The sequence below is a fragment of the Vigna unguiculata genome, chromosome 9, assembly GCF_004118075.2.
Source record: "Vigna unguiculata cultivar IT97K-499-35 chromosome 9, ASM411807v1, whole genome shotgun sequence".
Taxonomy (NCBI): Eukaryota; Viridiplantae; Streptophyta; class Magnoliopsida; order Fabales; family Fabaceae; genus Vigna; species Vigna unguiculata.
This window is the reverse complement of record NC_040287.1, coordinates 27693811-27713163: the sequence shown is the minus strand read 5'-3', so window position 1 is coordinate 27713163 and position 19353 is coordinate 27693811. Positions and strand designations below refer to the sequence as shown.

The 19353-nt window shown below is 36.1% G+C and overlaps 3 protein-coding genes across 6 annotated transcripts; 2 read left to right on the top strand and 1 right to left on the bottom strand.

Moving 5' to 3' along the window:
* Positions 1-293: 293 nt before the first annotated feature.
* Positions 294-3437, top strand: LOC114196155 (50S ribosomal protein L17-like). The gene is made up of 6 exons (XM_028086706.1): positions 294-501; positions 600-654; positions 730-780; positions 2597-2688; positions 2769-2846; positions 3067-3437. Exons 1-6 carry the CDS (start codon positions 446-448, stop codon positions 3212-3214), a joined length of 480 nt encoding a protein of 159 aa, XP_027942507.1. The 5' UTR covers positions 294-445; the 3' UTR covers positions 3215-3437.
* Positions 3438-6774: 3337 nt separating this feature from the next.
* LOC114196265 (UDP-glucuronate:xylan alpha-glucuronosyltransferase 1-like) lies at positions 6775-11628 on the top strand. 4 transcript variants are annotated; one of them, XM_028086854.1, is made up of 5 exons: positions 6775-6937; positions 7085-7205; positions 9473-9679; positions 9818-10428; positions 10510-11628. In XM_028086854.1, the coding sequence occupies exons 2-5, from the start codon at positions 7141-7143 to the stop codon at positions 11538-11540; spliced, it is 1914 nt and encodes a 637-aa protein (XP_027942655.1). In that variant the 5' UTR covers positions 6775-6937; positions 7085-7140; the 3' UTR covers positions 11541-11628. The 4 variants fall into 4 exon arrangements, with proteins under 4 accessions (XP_027942655.1, XP_027942657.1, XP_027942656.1 ...); XM_028086856.1 differs by having other exon boundaries at positions 6786-6937; positions 7094-7205; positions 9447-9679; XM_028086855.1 differs by having other exon boundaries at positions 6796-6937; positions 7128-7205.
* A 3991-nt stretch (positions 11629-15619) lies between these two features.
* On the bottom strand, positions 15620-18326 carry LOC114196200 (probable pectinesterase/pectinesterase inhibitor 51). The gene is made up of 2 exons (XM_028086765.1): positions 17114-18326; positions 15620-16624 (listed from the first exon to the last, which is right to left on the bottom strand). The coding sequence occupies exons 1-2, from the start codon at positions 18084-18086 to the stop codon at positions 15933-15935; spliced, it is 1665 nt and encodes a 554-aa protein (XP_027942566.1). The 5' UTR covers positions 18087-18326; the 3' UTR covers positions 15620-15932.
* Between the last annotated feature and the right edge of the window lie 1027 nt (positions 18327-19353).

The following is a 19353-nucleotide window of genomic DNA, read 5'->3' as shown; positions in this document are numbered from 1 at the left end:
ATACTATATTTTTTATATTATCAATAACATATCCTTCCATTCTTTTAATACATCAAAACAAATAAATAAAACAATAAAATAATTTAACATCACGTCATCAAACTAAAAAAAATTAAGTTAAATGAAAAATAATAAATTAAAAATTATAGAAAATCCATTGAAAAAATATTTAACAAAACTTAACTAAAAATACTTAATTTAAAAAGTAATTATAAATTAATTAAACCAATAGTTTATGTATAATATTTGAATTTAAATTTTATATTTGTAGAGACTAAAAATACTTACTGAAATAACAAAATTTGCACTCTTTTTCTCTCTCAAAAACTCAAAAGTTTGGTCTGCAGCCTCGTAACTGAGCTAAACCCTGGTCTGTGCGGCGGTTCTGTGGAGAGTGCACCGCAATAAACCTACCGTTGTTAGGGTTTTCATTTTTTCCGCGAAAATGACTAAGTTCAGGAAGCTGGGTCGACCCACCGGTCACCGAATGTCCATGCTCAGGTTAATTAGTTTGTTAGTTAACACTTTCAATTCAGTTCATTCTTTGATTTATTGGTTTGCAAAGTTGATGAGTCCTGGCTGTCTTTCCATTTATATAGAACCATGGTTTCGCAGTTGGTGAAGCACGAGCGTATCGAAACTACTGTGGCCAAGGTACCATTTCAAGCGACCTCGTTTACCACTTTCTTCAATCTCACATTTTATTTCATGTAATTTGTTTGCGTTCAGGCCAAAGAGATCAGACGACTCGCGGATAATATGGTTCAGCTTGGAAAGGAGGTATGTGTGCGATTCTTCATCGATTAATTCTGATTCATTTTGGGTTCGGTTAATTTGATTTGCGATGTAATTTTAACTGCTCGTGTAGCTTTTTATTGGTTTTGTTCGAACATGACTTTAAAAACGGGTATGAATCATATTAAGGGGTTGGTTGATGCGTGGAATTTGGAAATACGATTATCTTTTGATTGTTCAATTTGTACTTGGTGTTCTTAGCTCCATATGCATTTTGAAATTTATTGGAGGTCTATATTTTCTAGTGGCAACTGTTGATATCCCACCGAGTGGTTTTTTATTTTTAGGCCAAGTTAGGTTGTCTCAGTTTTTCTTGTTTGCGCGTTTTCCACCTCAATCAGGGCGTAAGGCAAGCTGGGGTTTGGGGGAGGAATTTTGTATTGTGAACTGTGAAGTGAATTTGTCCCTATATAATGATACACGTAAGACATGATCATCTTCTCTCTTCTTTGTAAGAATTATGGGTCATTCTATGGTGGGGAATTTTTAACCTTCCCTACGTTGAGACTGTGACTTTCCAGGTTATTTGAGGTTATATTTAGTTACTGAAATTCATATTTTCACCCCAGAAAATTGATCATTGCAGACCAAAATACCTGAAGCTCCCGTTTCTCGAGTTACATATCCATCAGATTTACTAATGGTTGTGAATATCGTTAATAAACAATGAATGAAAAAACTGCTGCTCCTGTTCCATAATTTCTTCATGCCTTTGTAACTCTTTTGCTATCTTCGTCTTTGTTTCACTATTTCTCCATCCAGAAACAAATTCTTACCATTTCATGATTTCTCAGGTAGCAATAACATGCTTCAGTATCACTGGATCTGTTTAACACTGTTTGAAAGCACTCCATACTTTTTATGGGAAGCGTTATTACTTTGATTTGCAATAGAATGATGCATTAGTAACCTCTATTTTTTTCATTTTACTTTCCTCTTTTTTCATTGCTCCACAAGACAATGATAAGTTTTAAATTAGTGGTCCAAGGACAACAAATAAATGTTAACTTGTGTTTATATCTTTGGAATTTTTATTTAAAATGATTACTAGCTTATTTCTACTTGTGAAACTTATCCTACTCAAATACTTTCAGCCCTCCTGTATCCAATTTTTATCCCAGTAAAAAATGTAAGTATAGTTTGATCCATAGAAGGAGAAATATAATTACTTGAAACTTGAAAAGAGTACAAACAATGTATGGAATCTAACGATGGGCGGCAAATCTCCTGTCACAACTAACTCCTGTCCGAAGTTTGTGAAGACTCTTTTACACTGCTTTTATGGGAATTAGATTATAATGGTTAAGAATTGGCAACTGTTTGTAACTGTGAATTAAGGTGAGGAATGACCATATAAATTAAGGTGAGGAATGACCATTCTGCATTTTCAAAACTACACGATATTGCATAGGATTGTTAGAAACTGTATACTTTACCAAAAACAGTTTTGAATTAGGATTAATAGAGAAGAGAAACTATTTGTGGTTATAAAATTTTCTACCTTTACTACAGTTTACTGATCATCAATCCTGACAATCGAATGATATAATTTATGTATCTCTGGTCAACAAGTATTTTGCCCATCACTACTGGGTAACTATCCACTTTCCCATGTTTGATATTCATGTTCCCATGGACTATTGTGCCTTTTTATTTATACATTTCCCTAGAAACAGATAAATGTTGTCAATTTTTTTCATATTGGCCTTGAGAATAAACTCTTTATCAGGGTAATCATTTGATTTTTCATTTAGCTTGATTGCTGGGTTTGGCCTATAGTTTATATTATAAATTGTTTTAGGGATCCCAATGTGCTGCAAGACGTGCTGCTAGTTTTGTGCGAGGAGACGATGTCCTTCACAAGCTGTTTACAGAACTGGCTTATCGGTACAAGTAAGGAATAAACCTGATATAGTTTCAGTTGTCATTTAAGGTAGATAGTTGTAACACTGACCAGATATTATGTTGCGCAGGGATAGAGCTGGAGGATACACCAGATTGCTTCGGACCCGAATTCGAGTGGGTGATGCTGCACCAATGGCCTATATTGAGTGAGTACATTTTGATATTCTAGTTTTACACTCATTTTAGGTTTATTTGGGTACCCCACTTAATTTCACCGAAGAAGTGTTTATTTGCTCATTGTTCTTGCCGTTGCCTGTCTGCCATACGGTGTTTTCATAGTTCAATCCTTTAAATCTTCCAAGTTGCTTAAGAATTAGGAGGTTGAGAATGAAACTTATATTCAAAACATTGTATGCTTTAAAACAGGTTTATTGACAGAGAAAATGAGCTTAGGCAGGCAAAGCCACCAACTCCTCAGCCGCCACAGAGAGCACCCCTAGACCCCTGGACACGTTCTCGTCTCAGCAGGCAATTTGCTCCTCCTAAAGAGGAGAAATCAGGATCTGATTTTTGATTCTATCGAAAGTAATGCGGATACTATGTTTTTCCGTTCATAGCATGGCATATCTGAATTTTGGTCTTGCTTATTTAATCTATCTTCAAATGGTTTCGAAAAAAAAAAGTATTCTCTTGCTACTAGAGAAAATGTTCGTCGCTATGTAAAAATAATTCAACTGAATCTGTAATTGACAAAAGAAAAGGAAAATCTCAGAATACATTTATCTTCCGAAGTTTGATGCCTGAGTTTGATTATATTTTTAGTTGGAACTTGATAGCTTTATTGTAATCTTGGAAAGAATGAAATTTTATTTTGCCTTACAAGGAAAAAAAAAAAGTTCAATGAATCGACTTGTCCTTGAAAACTCAAGAAAATTCTGATCCCCCTTCTCCTTTCGGTATCTTGAGCCTAAATCAATAACTTGTTACGCAACCTCGTGACCCCCTCTTCCCTTATTTAGCTAAAAGGATCATTGCAAGTGCATTCCAGTGTTGTACATCTGAATAATTGAATTGTTACGTTTGGCAGTTGAAAATCCTACAGCAGATGTGGTGCTCTGTTTGCTTATGGAGTTTCCATAAAATCCTAACTGCCCTGCATGGCGGCAATGTGTATCGCTTGTCAAATAGGAAAAGTGAAAGCTTGCATGCTCAGGAACACAAAGATACGCTGTTCAGATATCAATCGGAAGCCACTAATACCATGCTTTTCTAAGGGTAAAAAAAAAAACTCTAATAATAACCTTTGAACGATTGAGCCTTATTATTGTGTTCAGGACACATCATATACCCGCATGTAAAATTAAAATCTGTAAGTTAAATAACCAGTCCTATCATTTGGTATATCTGTAAAGATAAGTCCCTATAATACTGTAACGAGTTTGATGTTACAACTCTAAAACCTAAGCTTTGAAAGAGCACATGATATTTTAAGTTCAGAGGGAAGGGACAACCCTGTCATTCTCGTGCACCACGCATAATTATGGGATAAAACGTAGCTTCTTCCTATCTTTCCTCTCTTTTGTCGATACAAACTTCCAATTATATCTAATCTGCAGGTAGTGAACAGGACAACGTTTTCAAAGTGGTCCCTTCTGAAGATGTCAACACTCAACAATTCCGAACAGAGTAAAGCAAATGGATAGAACTAGGATGCACAAAATGTGCTTGGTCTTGTCATGATCCACAAGCGTGCAAGGATATAAGCTATACCATTGAGTTCTTTATTGCTTTGCTTGCAATACAGTACACATACTGCCTCACGTCTCCATTTTCCTTATCCCATACAGTCTCAGTGCCAATGGCTTTATACATTTATATTATTTATCGTAACTGTAATGCATGGACGGGAATAACAGGCATACGTAGCGATGGGTGCAAGGCTTCCTTGTTACTGTAGCAAGTCTTCTCCAAACATTAAGATACAAGTCTCTTCTGTTATAACTCTGCCACCTGTTTACTTTCAACTGTTTCCCCATTTTGATAAAGCAAGGATGGTAAAATAAAAATTATTCAAAATATTGAATCTGCTACTAACCCCTTTTGAATGAAAGTCTTCACAATACTGTTTACCCATAAAAAAAATATTCTTTTTCCCGACCCTTGAAAAGGGTGTGAAATTGGAGCGGAGAAGAAAAAAATGAGAAATGCTATGAGTGATGTTAATAAAAAAGAAATGTTCTTGTAAATTACCACTATTGTTTTCGTCTTTTCTTCTATAAGAAACAAGTTATATATAATAATATATAGCAATAGTGGTTTCAAATTTGGAGATTAAGCAAACTCTGACAATCATTTGTAAGTTAAAGCATAGTTTCTTTTTTTCTATTGTAATAATTAAAAAGTGGACAGATAAGTCACATTTACTGTCACTGTACAAACAAAGAGAAGGGTGAAATAAGATAAAAATTGTTTACATAAAGTGTTTGTGTTAAGTGCAAAGACTAAGACCCATACATGTAAAACAAATCCTTTGGGGCAAGAAGGAACAGGGGAGGTCAACTGGTGCAATGTTCCTTTTCTTATCAATGAGAAGTCTTTTCAGTTAATTAACCTTTTCATTGCCGATTTGACGAATTTTTGCTGTGCCACGACGACCATGGGTTTGGTGAAATAGTCTATGAAAGGACACCTAAACGAATGTCAACAATATGAAGGATTATTTAATTATAATTGCGTTATAAGAATGAAAAAAAAAAGAAAATAATAATAATGATGATGATAATAATAATAAACTCGTGTTATGTGTTGTTGTCGTGGCAGCTGATTAGGTGTTTGATGTTGCCACCCCATTTCTTCAAATGCAGATGAACTTCATTAGTATGAAACATTAAGAGAAAATTTAATGACGATAAGAGGGTTTACCTACTATGGATATGATTAACTACGAACAAAAAATTAGGGAGGGAATGCAAACCCTAACCATGTAGAAGGAAGGACATAAAAGTAAAAGTGTTAACACTCTTCCTAGGGTAAAGACATTTACCAATATTGGTAGAAAGTAAGAAAATTAGGTTTTCCTATTTGACATGGGATTGGGACATGTGGTCACCTTTACTCTAAATCCAATGAACAATTGTTTTCATTAACCTAATCATCCCTATCAATCAAGTATCAACAACTCTCACTAAAACGACAATTTTTGTTTCTAGGTTTTTATTATCTTCCTCTTCCTTTTTAATAAATGCATTTAATAACACAATTCCAACTTAACCATGAACCAATTAATTGAAGCTTTGATAATTCAAAAGACTAATGCAATAATACTCTCTCTTTTCATATGGAAATAGCAAAATACTTGTATTAGGCATATATCTTAATTATTAAACAAATATTAATTAGTGAGAAAAATTTAATTGCCTTTTATACTTGAAAGGAGTTAAAACTTTAATGATCTTAGAAGCCATTTCAATTGAGGCCATGCATTCTTTTCTAACTATTTACTTCCATTGTCAATCAAGTGCTACAATTGCATGTCTGATGTCTCCTTTGTATTATAGTGGCTCGTCAACTAGAAATTCATAGTTTTTTTTTATATAACTAGAAATTAATCAATAGTAGATAGCTTATTAAAAAAATGGTTGATATTACGTCACCAGTCGTGTAAAATAAACATTTGCTTAAATTAAAAAAAATCCCATCTCTTGATATTACTTTTTACGTTAAATTTTATACAAATTGATCTAAATTATTAGATTATAAGAAAAAAAATATTTTTCTTCTCCTATAAATATTAACAAGAGAAAAAAATTACGATAAAACATACATGGAAAAAAAAAAGATACTCTTATTGTAATTTCAGCAAACGTATTTTTGTACTGTGACACTAGCTAGGGTTTCTATATCAGAACTAAAGTAAAAGGAAGTTTTAAGTATAAGTGTAAACTATTTATGAAATTTATAAGGTAGGAGCATTTTGTCCTCCAATGAAACTGGAGAATAGAAAAAAAAAGGTGATAAATGAGGAGTAATGATAAAAGAAAAGAAGTAGATAGATGCAAGAGTTGGTGAGTAGCAGTTTGTGAATGAAACTGAAAGATGAAGGAAAAATTCTGAAGGAAGTTACTGCCTCACTCCTTCTATATTGACTCAACCCTTCAACAATGCCATCTATCAATGCTTCTTCCATTTTCCTTCTCTCTCTCTTCTTCACACCTCTCTTCTCTCTCTCTCTCTCTTTCTCTTTCTGCTTCACAACAACAACATTGTTTGTCTTCTTAGTTCCTCTACGTTAAATTTGGTAAATGACTCTGATTGTTGTGTTTTTTTCTTTTCCATGTACAATGTAGTCCTTGTCTTTTTCCTTCCATGATTCTTTTCTGTACTTCTTTCATCTGTGTTCACTCAAATTTGATGCAGTTTTTTGTTAGTTGATGCAGTTTATTAGTTTGTGCAGGTGAGAATAATCAGATGGTTGCATGCCCCTGTAGGTGAATAGTTTATATGAGAGGAACAATGGGTGCTTCTCCTCATTCTGTTGAAGCTAGACACCGTTTACCAGCATCCATGTGAGTTACTGTCTCTTCTTACCCTTTTTCTTCTCTGGATCAAAAGTGCTTTTTTTAACATAAAAGATTCTCCAATAGCTTCAACACTCACTCCAAATAATCATGTTTTTTTGCTTGGGACCGATCATCATCATCATCATCATAATATTCACCATCTTTTCAAAATTTATTGTTTTTCTAGAACAGGTATTTTTCAACTAAAGACTTATCTCCTTTAGTATAAGTCTGTTATTTGGGTTATGAATATTAGTCGAATTTTTTTCATATATGACCAAAATATAAGATAATAAGACTCTTGGCTAAATAGATATACGAGTAACATATAAGAGTAAGATATTAATAATCATAAATTTCATATAATTGATAAAATTATTGAATTTTATAATGTTTTTTTTTTATATTAACTATAGCATTGATTCTTTTGAAATTATACATTCTCAAATTTTTATCTATTTTTTTTTCCTGTTATATCAATATATTGTACTTATCGTTATCAGGCATCAAGGTTACATTTCATGTCATAAGTAGGACCCATCTCTTTTTGTATTGTATGAAGTTCTTTTTGAGGTTAAAAAGACAACTCTTTTGTCTTCCTTTCTCGTGAGATTTGATTTTGCTGTTTTAATTTGTTTTTGCCAAGGTTAGGAATCCTAAAACTACATTAGCGCTTTTAGATAAACTTAATCTGTGTTAATTTTATAGTGATATTGTGTTATATTTTCTAAAACCAGCAGTGTCTATTTTTGTGTCATGTTCATATATTCATATATTCATGATGTCAAAGTATTTGTTGTTACCTAGTTACGAATTAAGGTAAAATGGTACACAATTCATGATTGAAAGAACTGCGTGTATAAGCTGAATTGCATGCATGCACCTTGTTCAAGTATTTTGTAATGTTGTCAAATCCTTTTCAAAGAAGTGGAAGAACCTGCGTGTACTTAACATTTTCATATCTTCTGGAAATGATGACAATGACATTTGATCTCAAAATATTTCTTATTTACTGTCGAAGGAACCTGACCAAGCAACAACCACTTCCATTATTTCATGTTTTCGTGCAAAATGTATATAGCCAAAGGAACAGTGAGTCCCTTAGAAAGCACTATTCCCAAGATTCACCAACTACATATATATAACAGTATAAACAACTGGCTTGATTAACACCGTTCAGTGGTTGTTACAATTTATAGAAATATTTTAGGTTTATTAGTGTTTATGAAACAAAGGAAAGAATTTTATTTACATCCTTGTTGGACACTTTGCAATTTCATTTTGGTTAGTTAAACTCTCTTGCACATGAATCAAATCAAATTCTATATAAAGTGGAACAATTAATCAGTTTTATACACTCTAAACTTGGAGGGTTTGCATATTTCATAAGAATAATGTTTCCTGAAGTTTAGTATACACAAAAATAACTAATTTTATGTAATTAAAAAGGTCAATAACATTATTTAATTTCATTAAATAATTTCTTTTTTAAATATCTATCATTAAACCTTGTTATTATGAATAAACAGGTGTCATTAAAAATAGAATCACATAAAGGGTGTTTTAGAAATAATTTTATTAAATAAAATAAAACTAGTTATATTTGTTTATATTTAAATTCATCCTAAATGGCAATTTTCTTTTATTAATAATTGTTTAGTATATGCTCAATATGGGAGAGGTCCACAAAGCTTAACTTTTTATATATGTTTTCTGCGTTTTCCAGTGAGAAAATAAATCAGAAGGTATATATGAGCTGTTTCAATCTGACAATGCCTTTTTGAGTTCTTTAATAGATCATATCTGTAGTAGGCCCGAAAATGAACCAGTCATGCTTGCGTAGAGCTTAAGAATGATGAATGATGATGATAAACTTATATGAAATTTGGAACAGAATGATTACTGTATGAGACTCATCAATTCTCGTATGTTAGATTTCACTTCATCTTATTCCTTTATTTAATCACAAGCATGAAATAAGTGATTAAATTAATTGTGGTGATTCTTGGATGTCTCTTTTTCACTTAGCCAAAGAAACTATATCCATTGTGCTTTGTTACCTCATCAGATGCAACCTATTAAATGGTTTTAATGTTGTTATTCTTCATGCAAAAACCAAATCAAACAATGTTCATGGAGAAGGATAACACAAAAAACATTTCATCAGAAAGCTGTCATGAAAAATCTAAGATTAGAGTTGAGGCTGAGACTGAGCTGCAATTTTGATTTTTGTTATATCTAATGAAGTTGTGGTGAATGATGAGTTGGTGCAGTGAAGATTTATACAAACGAAGATTGCCAAGAAGCAAAGCAAAAGATGCAGACAAGCCTTTCCATTTATCAGTCCAAGATAGAAGTTCAAGATGCAAGTTGTCTTTCTTAAAACTCATACTATTGATAACCATAAGTGGCACTTTTGTAACACTTCTCTATTCTCCAGAGGTTTACAATACCAACCATTTATCAACCTCAGGCTCTCGGTAAGTAAATGTAATAAACTCCTACCAACCTGATCTTTGAAAATGTGAAGAAAAGAACCAAATCTTCATCATTAGAAGAAGTAAAAAATTGAAGTGTTGATTTCATATCCTTTAATGGAAGTGGTGTAATGTGAACAGGTGGATATGGGGTGGCTCAGATCCTCGTTACATATCCAATGTAGACACTGACTGGGATGACATACTGAAAATTACTGATAAGTTGACAGCGCAAGACGAACTTCAAGGAATTGGGCTTGTAAATTTCAACAAGACAGAACAAGTCCATTGGGAACATCATATTCCTGATGCAACACATGTTGTTCTGCCTCTGGAGTATGCTGCAAGAAATGTGACATGGGAATCCTTGTACCCAGAATGGATTGACGAGGAAGAAGAAACTGAAGTTCCTGTGTGTCCTTCTCTGCCTAGTATTAGACCCCCAGGCATAAGACTCAACCTCATCGCCGTGAAGCTTCCTTGCAGGAATGGAGGGAACTGGTCCAGAGACGTTGCTCGTCTGCATCTTCAGCTTGCAGCTGCTGGCCTTGCAACCTCTTTCAAAGGAAACTACCCCGTTTATGTGCTCTTCATCACCAACTGTTTTCCAATTCCAAATCTTTTTTCATGTAAAGAACTGGTTGGACGCGAAGGGAATGTGTGGTTATACAAACCAAACTTGAGTGTGTTGAGAGAAAAAGTTCAGCTTCCAGTAGGGTCTTGTGAACTTGCACTTCCAATGAGAGGCAAAGGTGAGTTATATCATGTTTTTGTCATTATATTTTGTTATCACGAAGATTGAACTGAAGGAATTGTATTTTAATTGGTAACAGAGTTGGCTTACAATGGGAATGCTCCTAGAGAAGCCTATGCAACAATTCTGCACTCAGCTCATGTTTACGTTTGTGGGGCCATAGCTGCTGCACAAAGCATCCGCATGTCTGGATCAACTCGAGATTTTGTGATACTTGTTGATGAGACGATCAGTGGGTATCACAGAAGTGGTTTGGAAGCAGCAGGGTGGAAAGTTAGAACAATTCAAAGAATCAGAAACCCCAAAGCTGAAAAAGATGCTTACAATGAGTGGAACTACAGCAAGTTCAGGCTGTGGCAGTTGACAGATTATGACAAGATAATATTCATTGATGCAGATTTGCTGATACTGAGAAACATAGATTTCCTATTTGGAATGCCAGAAATCACCGCCACTGGAAACAATGCCACGCTCTTCAACTCCGGTGTCATGGTGGTTGAGCCATCAAACTGCACGTTCCAGCTCCTGATGGATCACATAAACGAGATTGAGTCCTACAACGGAGGGGACCAAGGATATTTGAATGAAATATTCACGTGGTGGCACAGGATACCAAGACACATGAACTTCTTGAAGCATTTTTGGATTGGTGATGAGGAAGAGAAGAAACAGATGAAGACTTTGTTGTTTGGCGCTGAGCCTCCAATTTTGTATGTGCTGCATTATCTAGGTGTGAAGCCATGGTTATGCTTCCGGGACTATGATTGCAACTGGAATGCTGATATCTTTCATGAGTTTGCAAGTGATGTTGCGCATGCAAAGTGGTGGAAGGTGCATGATGCAATGCCTGAGCTTTTGCAGCAGTTTTGTCTGCTGAAATCGAAGCAGAAGGCACAGTTGGAGTGGGATCGTAGGCAGGCTGAAATTGCAAACTACACGGACGGCCATTGGCGAAGAAAAGTTAAAGATAGACGCTTGAAGAAATGTATAGATAATTTGTGCAACTGGAAAAGCATGTTGCGGCACTGGGGAGAGACAAATTGGACAGATGATGAGTTTTATACTCCAACACCACCTACCATTACCACAGCATCTCTTTCGGCTTTATGAGTTATCACTTCCCCTTTATAATTTCCTCGCATGTGTTCAAATTTCCTAGTGTTAGCAACAAGGGATGGCGGAAACATTTTTTTCCTCATACATATTTTTTCATGCATAAAAATGGTGTATTCCATGATCTTTTAGTAACAGATTTCACCACAAACTAGTTTTACAGGAATTTACCTACACGAATCAATCAAGAATCTAGTAATATTGACAAATAATCGTGAGATGTGCATGAGTAACTGACCGGTGCTTTCATGTTTGAAGAGTATGTTAGAATAGATATGTCTAATATAACCCAACCAAGAGGGGTCTAATATAACCCAACCAAGAGGGGGTTGAATTGAGAGGGTTGAATTGATTATTTAGATTTGTCACTGTTTTAAAAGAAATCTTGAAACTATCTTTAATTTTTATAACTCCAATAACTAGTTTTCCAATTATGTATTTAATGGACTGATTCAATCAATTAGGAAAGACATAAAAGATGAAAGAAGCAAGAGAACACAACAATTTTTATACCAGTTTGATTCAAGATGAATCTATGTCCAGTCTTCTCCTAAGCAACCTGAGATTAAGAGGATTCCACTAAATCAGTAGAGTTACAAGAATTACAAGAACATCTATACAATTCAAAACCCTAAAGACTAAGGAACTTGATCTACAAATCAAGAACTCTCCCTAGATGCAATGGCTCCACACAATTGCACCTAAACCTTCTGTAACATCCCGACTGGATATTACGAATTTTAAATAATAAAATTGAGAAATAATACGTCAACGCCATTTATTAAAACATCATTTCTCAAAAACGCAGGAAATGTAAAACTTTAATACATTATAAAGTAACTCCAAACTTCAATTTATAAAATCAATTATAAAACCAATCCATATTTATTGTTCAATTCATTTCAATCACTTAGACCTTACCTATGGCTTCCCACCCTTAACCTTACAAGTCATGAGTCCCTTTCCAACATCAAACTAATTCCCCTATATATTTTTCCTTATGATCAGGTTCACTACCCAATACAGGTCTGCACTGCAAGCCAATCTGCCCCTGTCAAGTCAAACATCATTCTGTTGGTTCACGCATGTCGCCTAGCGGCAATGTGCCTCCCGCCAGGCAGTGTATCAATTTCTGGGAAAATCCCAAATTCTGTTACACCTGCATCCCTTCCTAAAGTTTTTAGAACGCACTCCGCTAATGATTTTCATAATTTAACATTCAGTTTTACATCTTGCTCTAGAAATTATCAATTTAGGGGAGTGCCTACTAGCCCCCATCTACAATTCAAACCTTAATCCTTATCAACTTGCAAATCACCAATTTCACAAACCCTAAAACGATGTTCTTGCAATTTCCTTCCAATTTAACCCCCAATCACATGTAATTCGATGAGACATGGCCTCTAATCATTCACCCATAGTTAGAATAACTCTTCTCCCCAATTAGAATCATTCCAGAATCCGTAAAACTTCAGAAATTAGGTTACTGTCCTCGCGTCGCCTGGCGGGTATTCATCACCGCCAGGCAATTCTTGTCAAAACCCAAAAATTGAGTGGATTTGGGTTGTATCGACTGGCGGCACAATGCTTGTCGTCAGGCGGTTCCTTCGCAGGAACCCAAAAATGCATCAAATTGCATGAGTCGCTTGGCGGTGGTTCATCAGCCGCCAGGCGATTTTTGAAAATTCCAGAAACACAAAAATACACGAGATAGCAAAGCCTATGCATTCAATTTATCATACATTTTATGCAAATATCAACACGAAAACAAAAAGTACGGTTCAACTCCCCTAACCTATTCAACATGATCATGCATTTTATAAAAATTAACAATAAATTAAATAACACACAAATGGCATACATAAGACTTGAACCCAAGTCCTTTCACACAATCAAATATTTGATCACTTGAGCTAGTACTTTTCCACGTCATATAAATCAATATTTGAAGCCATAAAATCTCCCACTACTCGCATTTATTAATTAATTATTTATTTAATTAATCAATTTCCACGGGTCTTACACCTTCACTCACACAATGAATCAAGATTGAATCCATCATCAATCTTCTTGAATGTCCAATGGAATGATCTCCCAAGAATGCAAGAACTCTGTGTATCTCAATCTCTCAGAAAAAAATGTCTTCTTGATTCAGATGCTTGATTTTCAAACTGATTTCATATCTGTTTTTTAAATCAGAGTTCTGCTGATGAGATTAGTGGATTAGGGAATTTACCTAATCGATTATCGTAGGTGAATTTTCACTGCATTAGTACAGTGCCTTCTAATAATTCATTAGTTAAATATCTAATCCATTAACAAGTTCTGCATTTGACATATTCAAGAGTTTGACAACTAATCTATACGGTTCAAGCTTGGTTTACATGTAATTCTAGATATATATTACCTATACAAATAATAAATTCAGGACTAAGCCTAAAACAATGATACAAGGTGTTTGTATGACTTTGGACATCATCAAAATCAACTTTATTGGATTGAGCAGACTACCCCTTTCAACAGAGTACAAGTGCAAAATATCTAAGTGCAAAATATCCAGGATAACTGTGCCAAAGCATGTGACAATTGAATCGTGCATAATAAGAAAAATATCGGCTTAAGTATGTTTTTAGTCCCTGAACTTTGACCCAAAATTGAAATTCGTCCTTGGCCGAAACTTTGATAAATTTTGGTCCCTAAACTTTAAAACTGAATGAATATAGTCCTTTTAACCCAATTTTGTTAACTTTTTTTTAGGTTTCGAACGCATTTCTCAGTAAATATTGAGCCGAGAATGTGTCAAACAACATAAACAACTCCAATATTAATATGAAACACATTCGACATGTTGAAAAAAGTCAACGTAATTGGATTAAAAGGACTATATTCATTCATTTTTAAAGTTTAGGAATCAAAATTTATCAAAGTTTCGACAATGGACGAATTTTAAATTTTGATCACCCAAAAATATCACCCCGTGACATGAGGGCACGAGTGACTCATTGTTAGCTACGGTCTTTCAAGTGTAGAACATACTTTCTACTTAAAAGAACATTTTTTTTGGCATGATATTACTCGCACAAACAGCTCAGATTATTATAATTTATACTGTAGCTTCATTGAAATTTCTTCAGACTTGCATCCCAAATACAAGTCTTTCTAACTGTAAGAAGCATTATTCTTTGGTTTGAAGATGCATAGCGAGTCATTTCCTAATCACAAAGCAGATAAAAGAGCCTGTTGTTAATTCATGTTTTAGAGAACTATATAATAAGTAGGACGTGTTGGGGATTAGTGAATGCGGCTTCATTCTGAACGTAACAAGATTCATTCTCTCTATTCTTGGTTATTGATCTCATCATATGATTATTGATTTTTCAATTCAATGTTTTTAATCTTTAGCAGTTTTCATCTTGGTTCATTCTTCTCTAACCTACACAACTGACTACCAATTGCAGGATAATTTCAGGTTGGTAAATCATTGGTGTCTTCTCCTACTATCTTGTACACGTGGTTGATTTATTTTTATTTTTTTTAACTAATCCTCAGTAAACCAAACAGGAAGACGCATTAGTTAGTTAATAGGGAGTAACAAAACCAATACTATTATTTGACTCATTCCATAGGCGTACAATGATATCCAAAATGTAATCTAATCATCGTACCAGTCAACGAAAGGAGGAGAAGTGAATTGCTTCCGGCAGAATGTGAGTGCCTGCTAGATTTGTTCAACTCCATTAAAAAGTACATCATGTCGGCAGGTAGATCTAACTATAACATTAAAAATATCATGATATGCAAGCAAAGTTGGTTCTTAGGGTACCAAGTGGTCTCTGGACACCGGTTAACAACATTTAAGTGCAAGCACTTAGACGTTAGTCCATGGCCTTAATGTGAATATTGGGACTGCATAAAATCGAATAAAATAATTAACTTCTTTTGATCATTGCCATTTTCTCATGCAGCTAATGTGCTGGAAAAGCTTTCAAGTGATGAGGTCTTGTCCTCCTAAAAGCTCTATAAACTGGTAAAGTTTAAAGATTATAATGGCCGTTAGCCTAGTTACACACAGAAGGGAAAACAAATTTCTTGAATGTACTAGTGGTTCTTCATCAATTCAAAATTTTATGACAACCACCAGGCAGAAAAAAATATAAATATATTCAATCCAGGGTCTACACAATATAATGAGTAGGATTAAGTATCAACCCTCAGTATCTGCTACCAAAACAACATGGCATTTGAATTCTTTGGCTGTTCCTAAGTGGATGAGAAAACATTCCCCAGTTACTAAAATAGTACCTCCTCATATTCATTACTCAGTTATCCCTACTCTCATTCCTCATTCCCTCCTCATATTCACCACTCCGTGGTCACTCCTAGGACGACCTAATGACTGACGACAACATGATCCCAATCATTTCCTTGAATGAAACTCTGCACCGAATATGAGAACACGTGCTCCGATGGGATCTGGTTACTCCAGGGCACCCTCTGACTCAGATTAGAACCCGGTCCTGAGTTCTCAAATTCCCCATAATAAAGCGTATTCAAAGCAAAATCCCCGGTCCATGGCATCCATCCCTGTGGTGTGATAAGGGATTCCATGAATGTATGGATGAAAAGTGTTCTAGAATACTCCTTCCAAGGCCTCCCCAGATAGTTTATGTGAGTTGTAGGGCTGCTATAATACAATGCCATGTATTCTGCCGTACCATTAACCGTACAGTTCTGGAAAACAAATCCTGTTGACTGAGCAGGGTCTGTCCTACCTTGTGCAGTAACAGCATTGCTCTCACCCTTCTCTGGTCTGCCTTGGCGAGGCTGGACTAGGATTTCACAGTCTTGGAAGATTGATGCCGAGTTCCCAAAGATGAAGTCCACGTTGCCTTGTATGCGGCAAGATTTATAAAATTGGCGCAGGGAATGAGCATAGAGAGTGTCCTGGTTGCCTATGAATTCACAGTTCTCAATCACAGAAAGATCACTGTCTGATCTGAAGGCCACTGCTTGGTGAGCATCAGCACCAGCCGTGTTCTGAATTGTCAGATCCTTTGCCATAAATCCATCCCCAGCAACCCCTGCCATATTAAATAATTAACTCATTAACATAGGTATTATACAGATTAGTAAGGAAAAAATCTAATTTATTGAAAAGCAATTCTAAAAGTACTTGACGAATTGCGTCTAAATTATGTCCTGTGCTCCTATCTCTAGATTAAGAGTAAAATTTCCTTACTCGCTTAAAAAGTTATTCCATAAACAAACCTCACCGCATCTCTAACAACATTGTTATAACAACCGAAAAATCGCTAAATTTTCAAGCAATAGAATTTCTATTCATTACAAGTGTTATTACAGAACTTGGATATAAAACTTTTTAGTTCTGACTGAAAGTTGGCTTCAATGATTGATATCAATCAATCTATAAGGCGAGTTTTTATTAAGTACACTAAAAAGTGAAATTGCAGTTAATATGAAAAACACGAAACTGAAATAAAGATTTGGTGAAAAAAGCATACATAAATAAAAGCACGTAAACCTTAACGACAGAAAAGAAAGCAACTGACCGACGGTGGCAGAGTTGTAGGTGGTGATGCCGAGCTGGCCGACGTTAGCAGATCCCGTGATGACCGTCTTACCGATGCCATCCCCCAAGAACACCAAATTCCTCTTCTTCAACGGAACCCTCACCCTCTCCACATAAACCCCTTCCTTTATATATATCACAAATCTCTCTTCCGCACGATCCGGCGCAGCCCTAACCGCTGCCTGCACCGTCTGGTAACACCCCGCACTCTTACACACCACAGCGTTCGCCGTCGATTTCTCCAATTTCTCCGGTATCTTGGGTCCCGTCCCGAATCCCTGAGTCCCGGACGGTTCCCAGAAGCCGTCGCGCTCGGTGATCGGCGGCCTCCAGGATGCGGTGTCGTTTCCGAAGAGGTCGTAGGAGACCATCATGCTGAGAGCGTTGCTGGAAATGATGACGAGAGAGTCAAGGAACGTTATCGTTTGGGCGACGAGCGCCGTGTGGTTGATGTACTTGAGGCCGTTCCAGCAGCCGTACTGGTAGCCGAGGGAGGCGCTCATCCAGGCGCGCGCATCCTTGGTGGCGCCACGGCGGAGTGCGGCGAGGGAGAGGGTGTTGCGGTGGCGGGAGTAATGGAGGACCTGGAGACAGCTCTTTACATTGGTAGTGCGGGTGCGGTTGCTTCGGGAGGCGTCACGGACGGAGTGCAGCATGGATCGCGCGGTGACGAGATTGGAGGTGGAGGCTCTGATGGTGGATTGGATGATTTGGAGAGGGGTGGGGTTGGTTAGGAGTTTGGGGATGAGGGAGGTGTGGCATTGGAGTGGGTAGCGCGTTGCATTGCAGGCTCGGTTGATCTCCACGGCGGCGGAGGAGTGAGGTTGGAGGTTGAGGAAGAAGAAGAGGGAGAGGAAGAAGATGGACGCCATGGAGAGGAGGAGGAGGAGAAGGGTGGATCTGAGGATTGAGAATGGGTGGAAGGTGGGGGGGGGTTTAGTGGGTTTTCTCATGGTGGGTTGGGATAAATTTTAGGAGTCTGTAATAATTTGGAGGGTGTTTTTGTTTTGTTTTGAGTGATGGAGAGTAATTTTAGATTTGATGTGTGGAGAGGTAATTTTACTTACTCAGCTGTGGCCTTCTGTTGAATGTGGAAACATGACGGTTCATTGAATGCGAGGATGACGTGAAGAAGGGGCTGCTGCTTCCACTGGAATGATGGCGACGATGGATGGCGGGAAGGGATACACGCCTATTTTTAAAGTTCATTTATAGTCACACTGTCGGTGGAGGTTAGCCACATGGCCAAACGAGATGGCTTTAGTGAAAATTATACTTTCGTCTCAATATTCTTTTTCTAGTAGTAAAATTAAATTTATTAAATAACTAATAATTCTCTGTTTGGTTCGGTTGATGTGCTGTTAGCTTGGGCCGAAAAGGGCACTCATTTACGTAGGGGTGGCAAAACGGGTTGGATCCAACGGGTCAGCCCGTCAACCCGTGCTAAAAAAAACGGATTGGGTTGAAGATTTCAACCCGTCAGTCCGTTCTGGCCCGTCCCGTCCAGCCCGTCAACTTGACGGGCCAAAGTACGGGCTGACCCGTCCTGGCCCGTTGGCCCGTTTTAAAAAAATAAAATAAAATAAAAATAATTAAAAAGATTAACTTTTTAGATTATATATTTTAAATGTAGAAATATATAATAGTATTGTAATTTAAATCATCAACACCTACAAATTAAGTTTGAATTATTAGTTATAATTGAATAATTTAATATGTAAATTTAATAATTATTTTAACTTATCTAATTAAAAACATTAACTAATCAATTAAAATTTAAAATAATATTTTATTTGATTAAATATGACTTTAATAATAATTTATATATATATATATATATATATAAACAAATTTAAAAAATAAAACAAATTTAAAAATTTAAAAACTAATTAAAAAATTTAAAAAAATTTAAAAAAAAAAACTAGACGGGCCAGCCCGGTCCGGCCCGTTAGCCCGTCCTATACGGGACGGGTTGTGATTATTGACCTGTTTCTATTTGACGAACTGGCCCGTCCCGACCCACTTTTTGACGGACCACATACGGGCCGGGCCAAAACGGGCCAGGCTGACCCGTTTGCCACCCCTAGATTTGCGAGTGCGAATTTGCTATCATCCTCCACGAGCTTGCACCCTCGAAAGTGAGAAGAAAGGAAGGGAAAGCTGCACTGTATAAAGGAAGTTACAAATATAACCCTCACAAAATTATCTATTTGTAATATG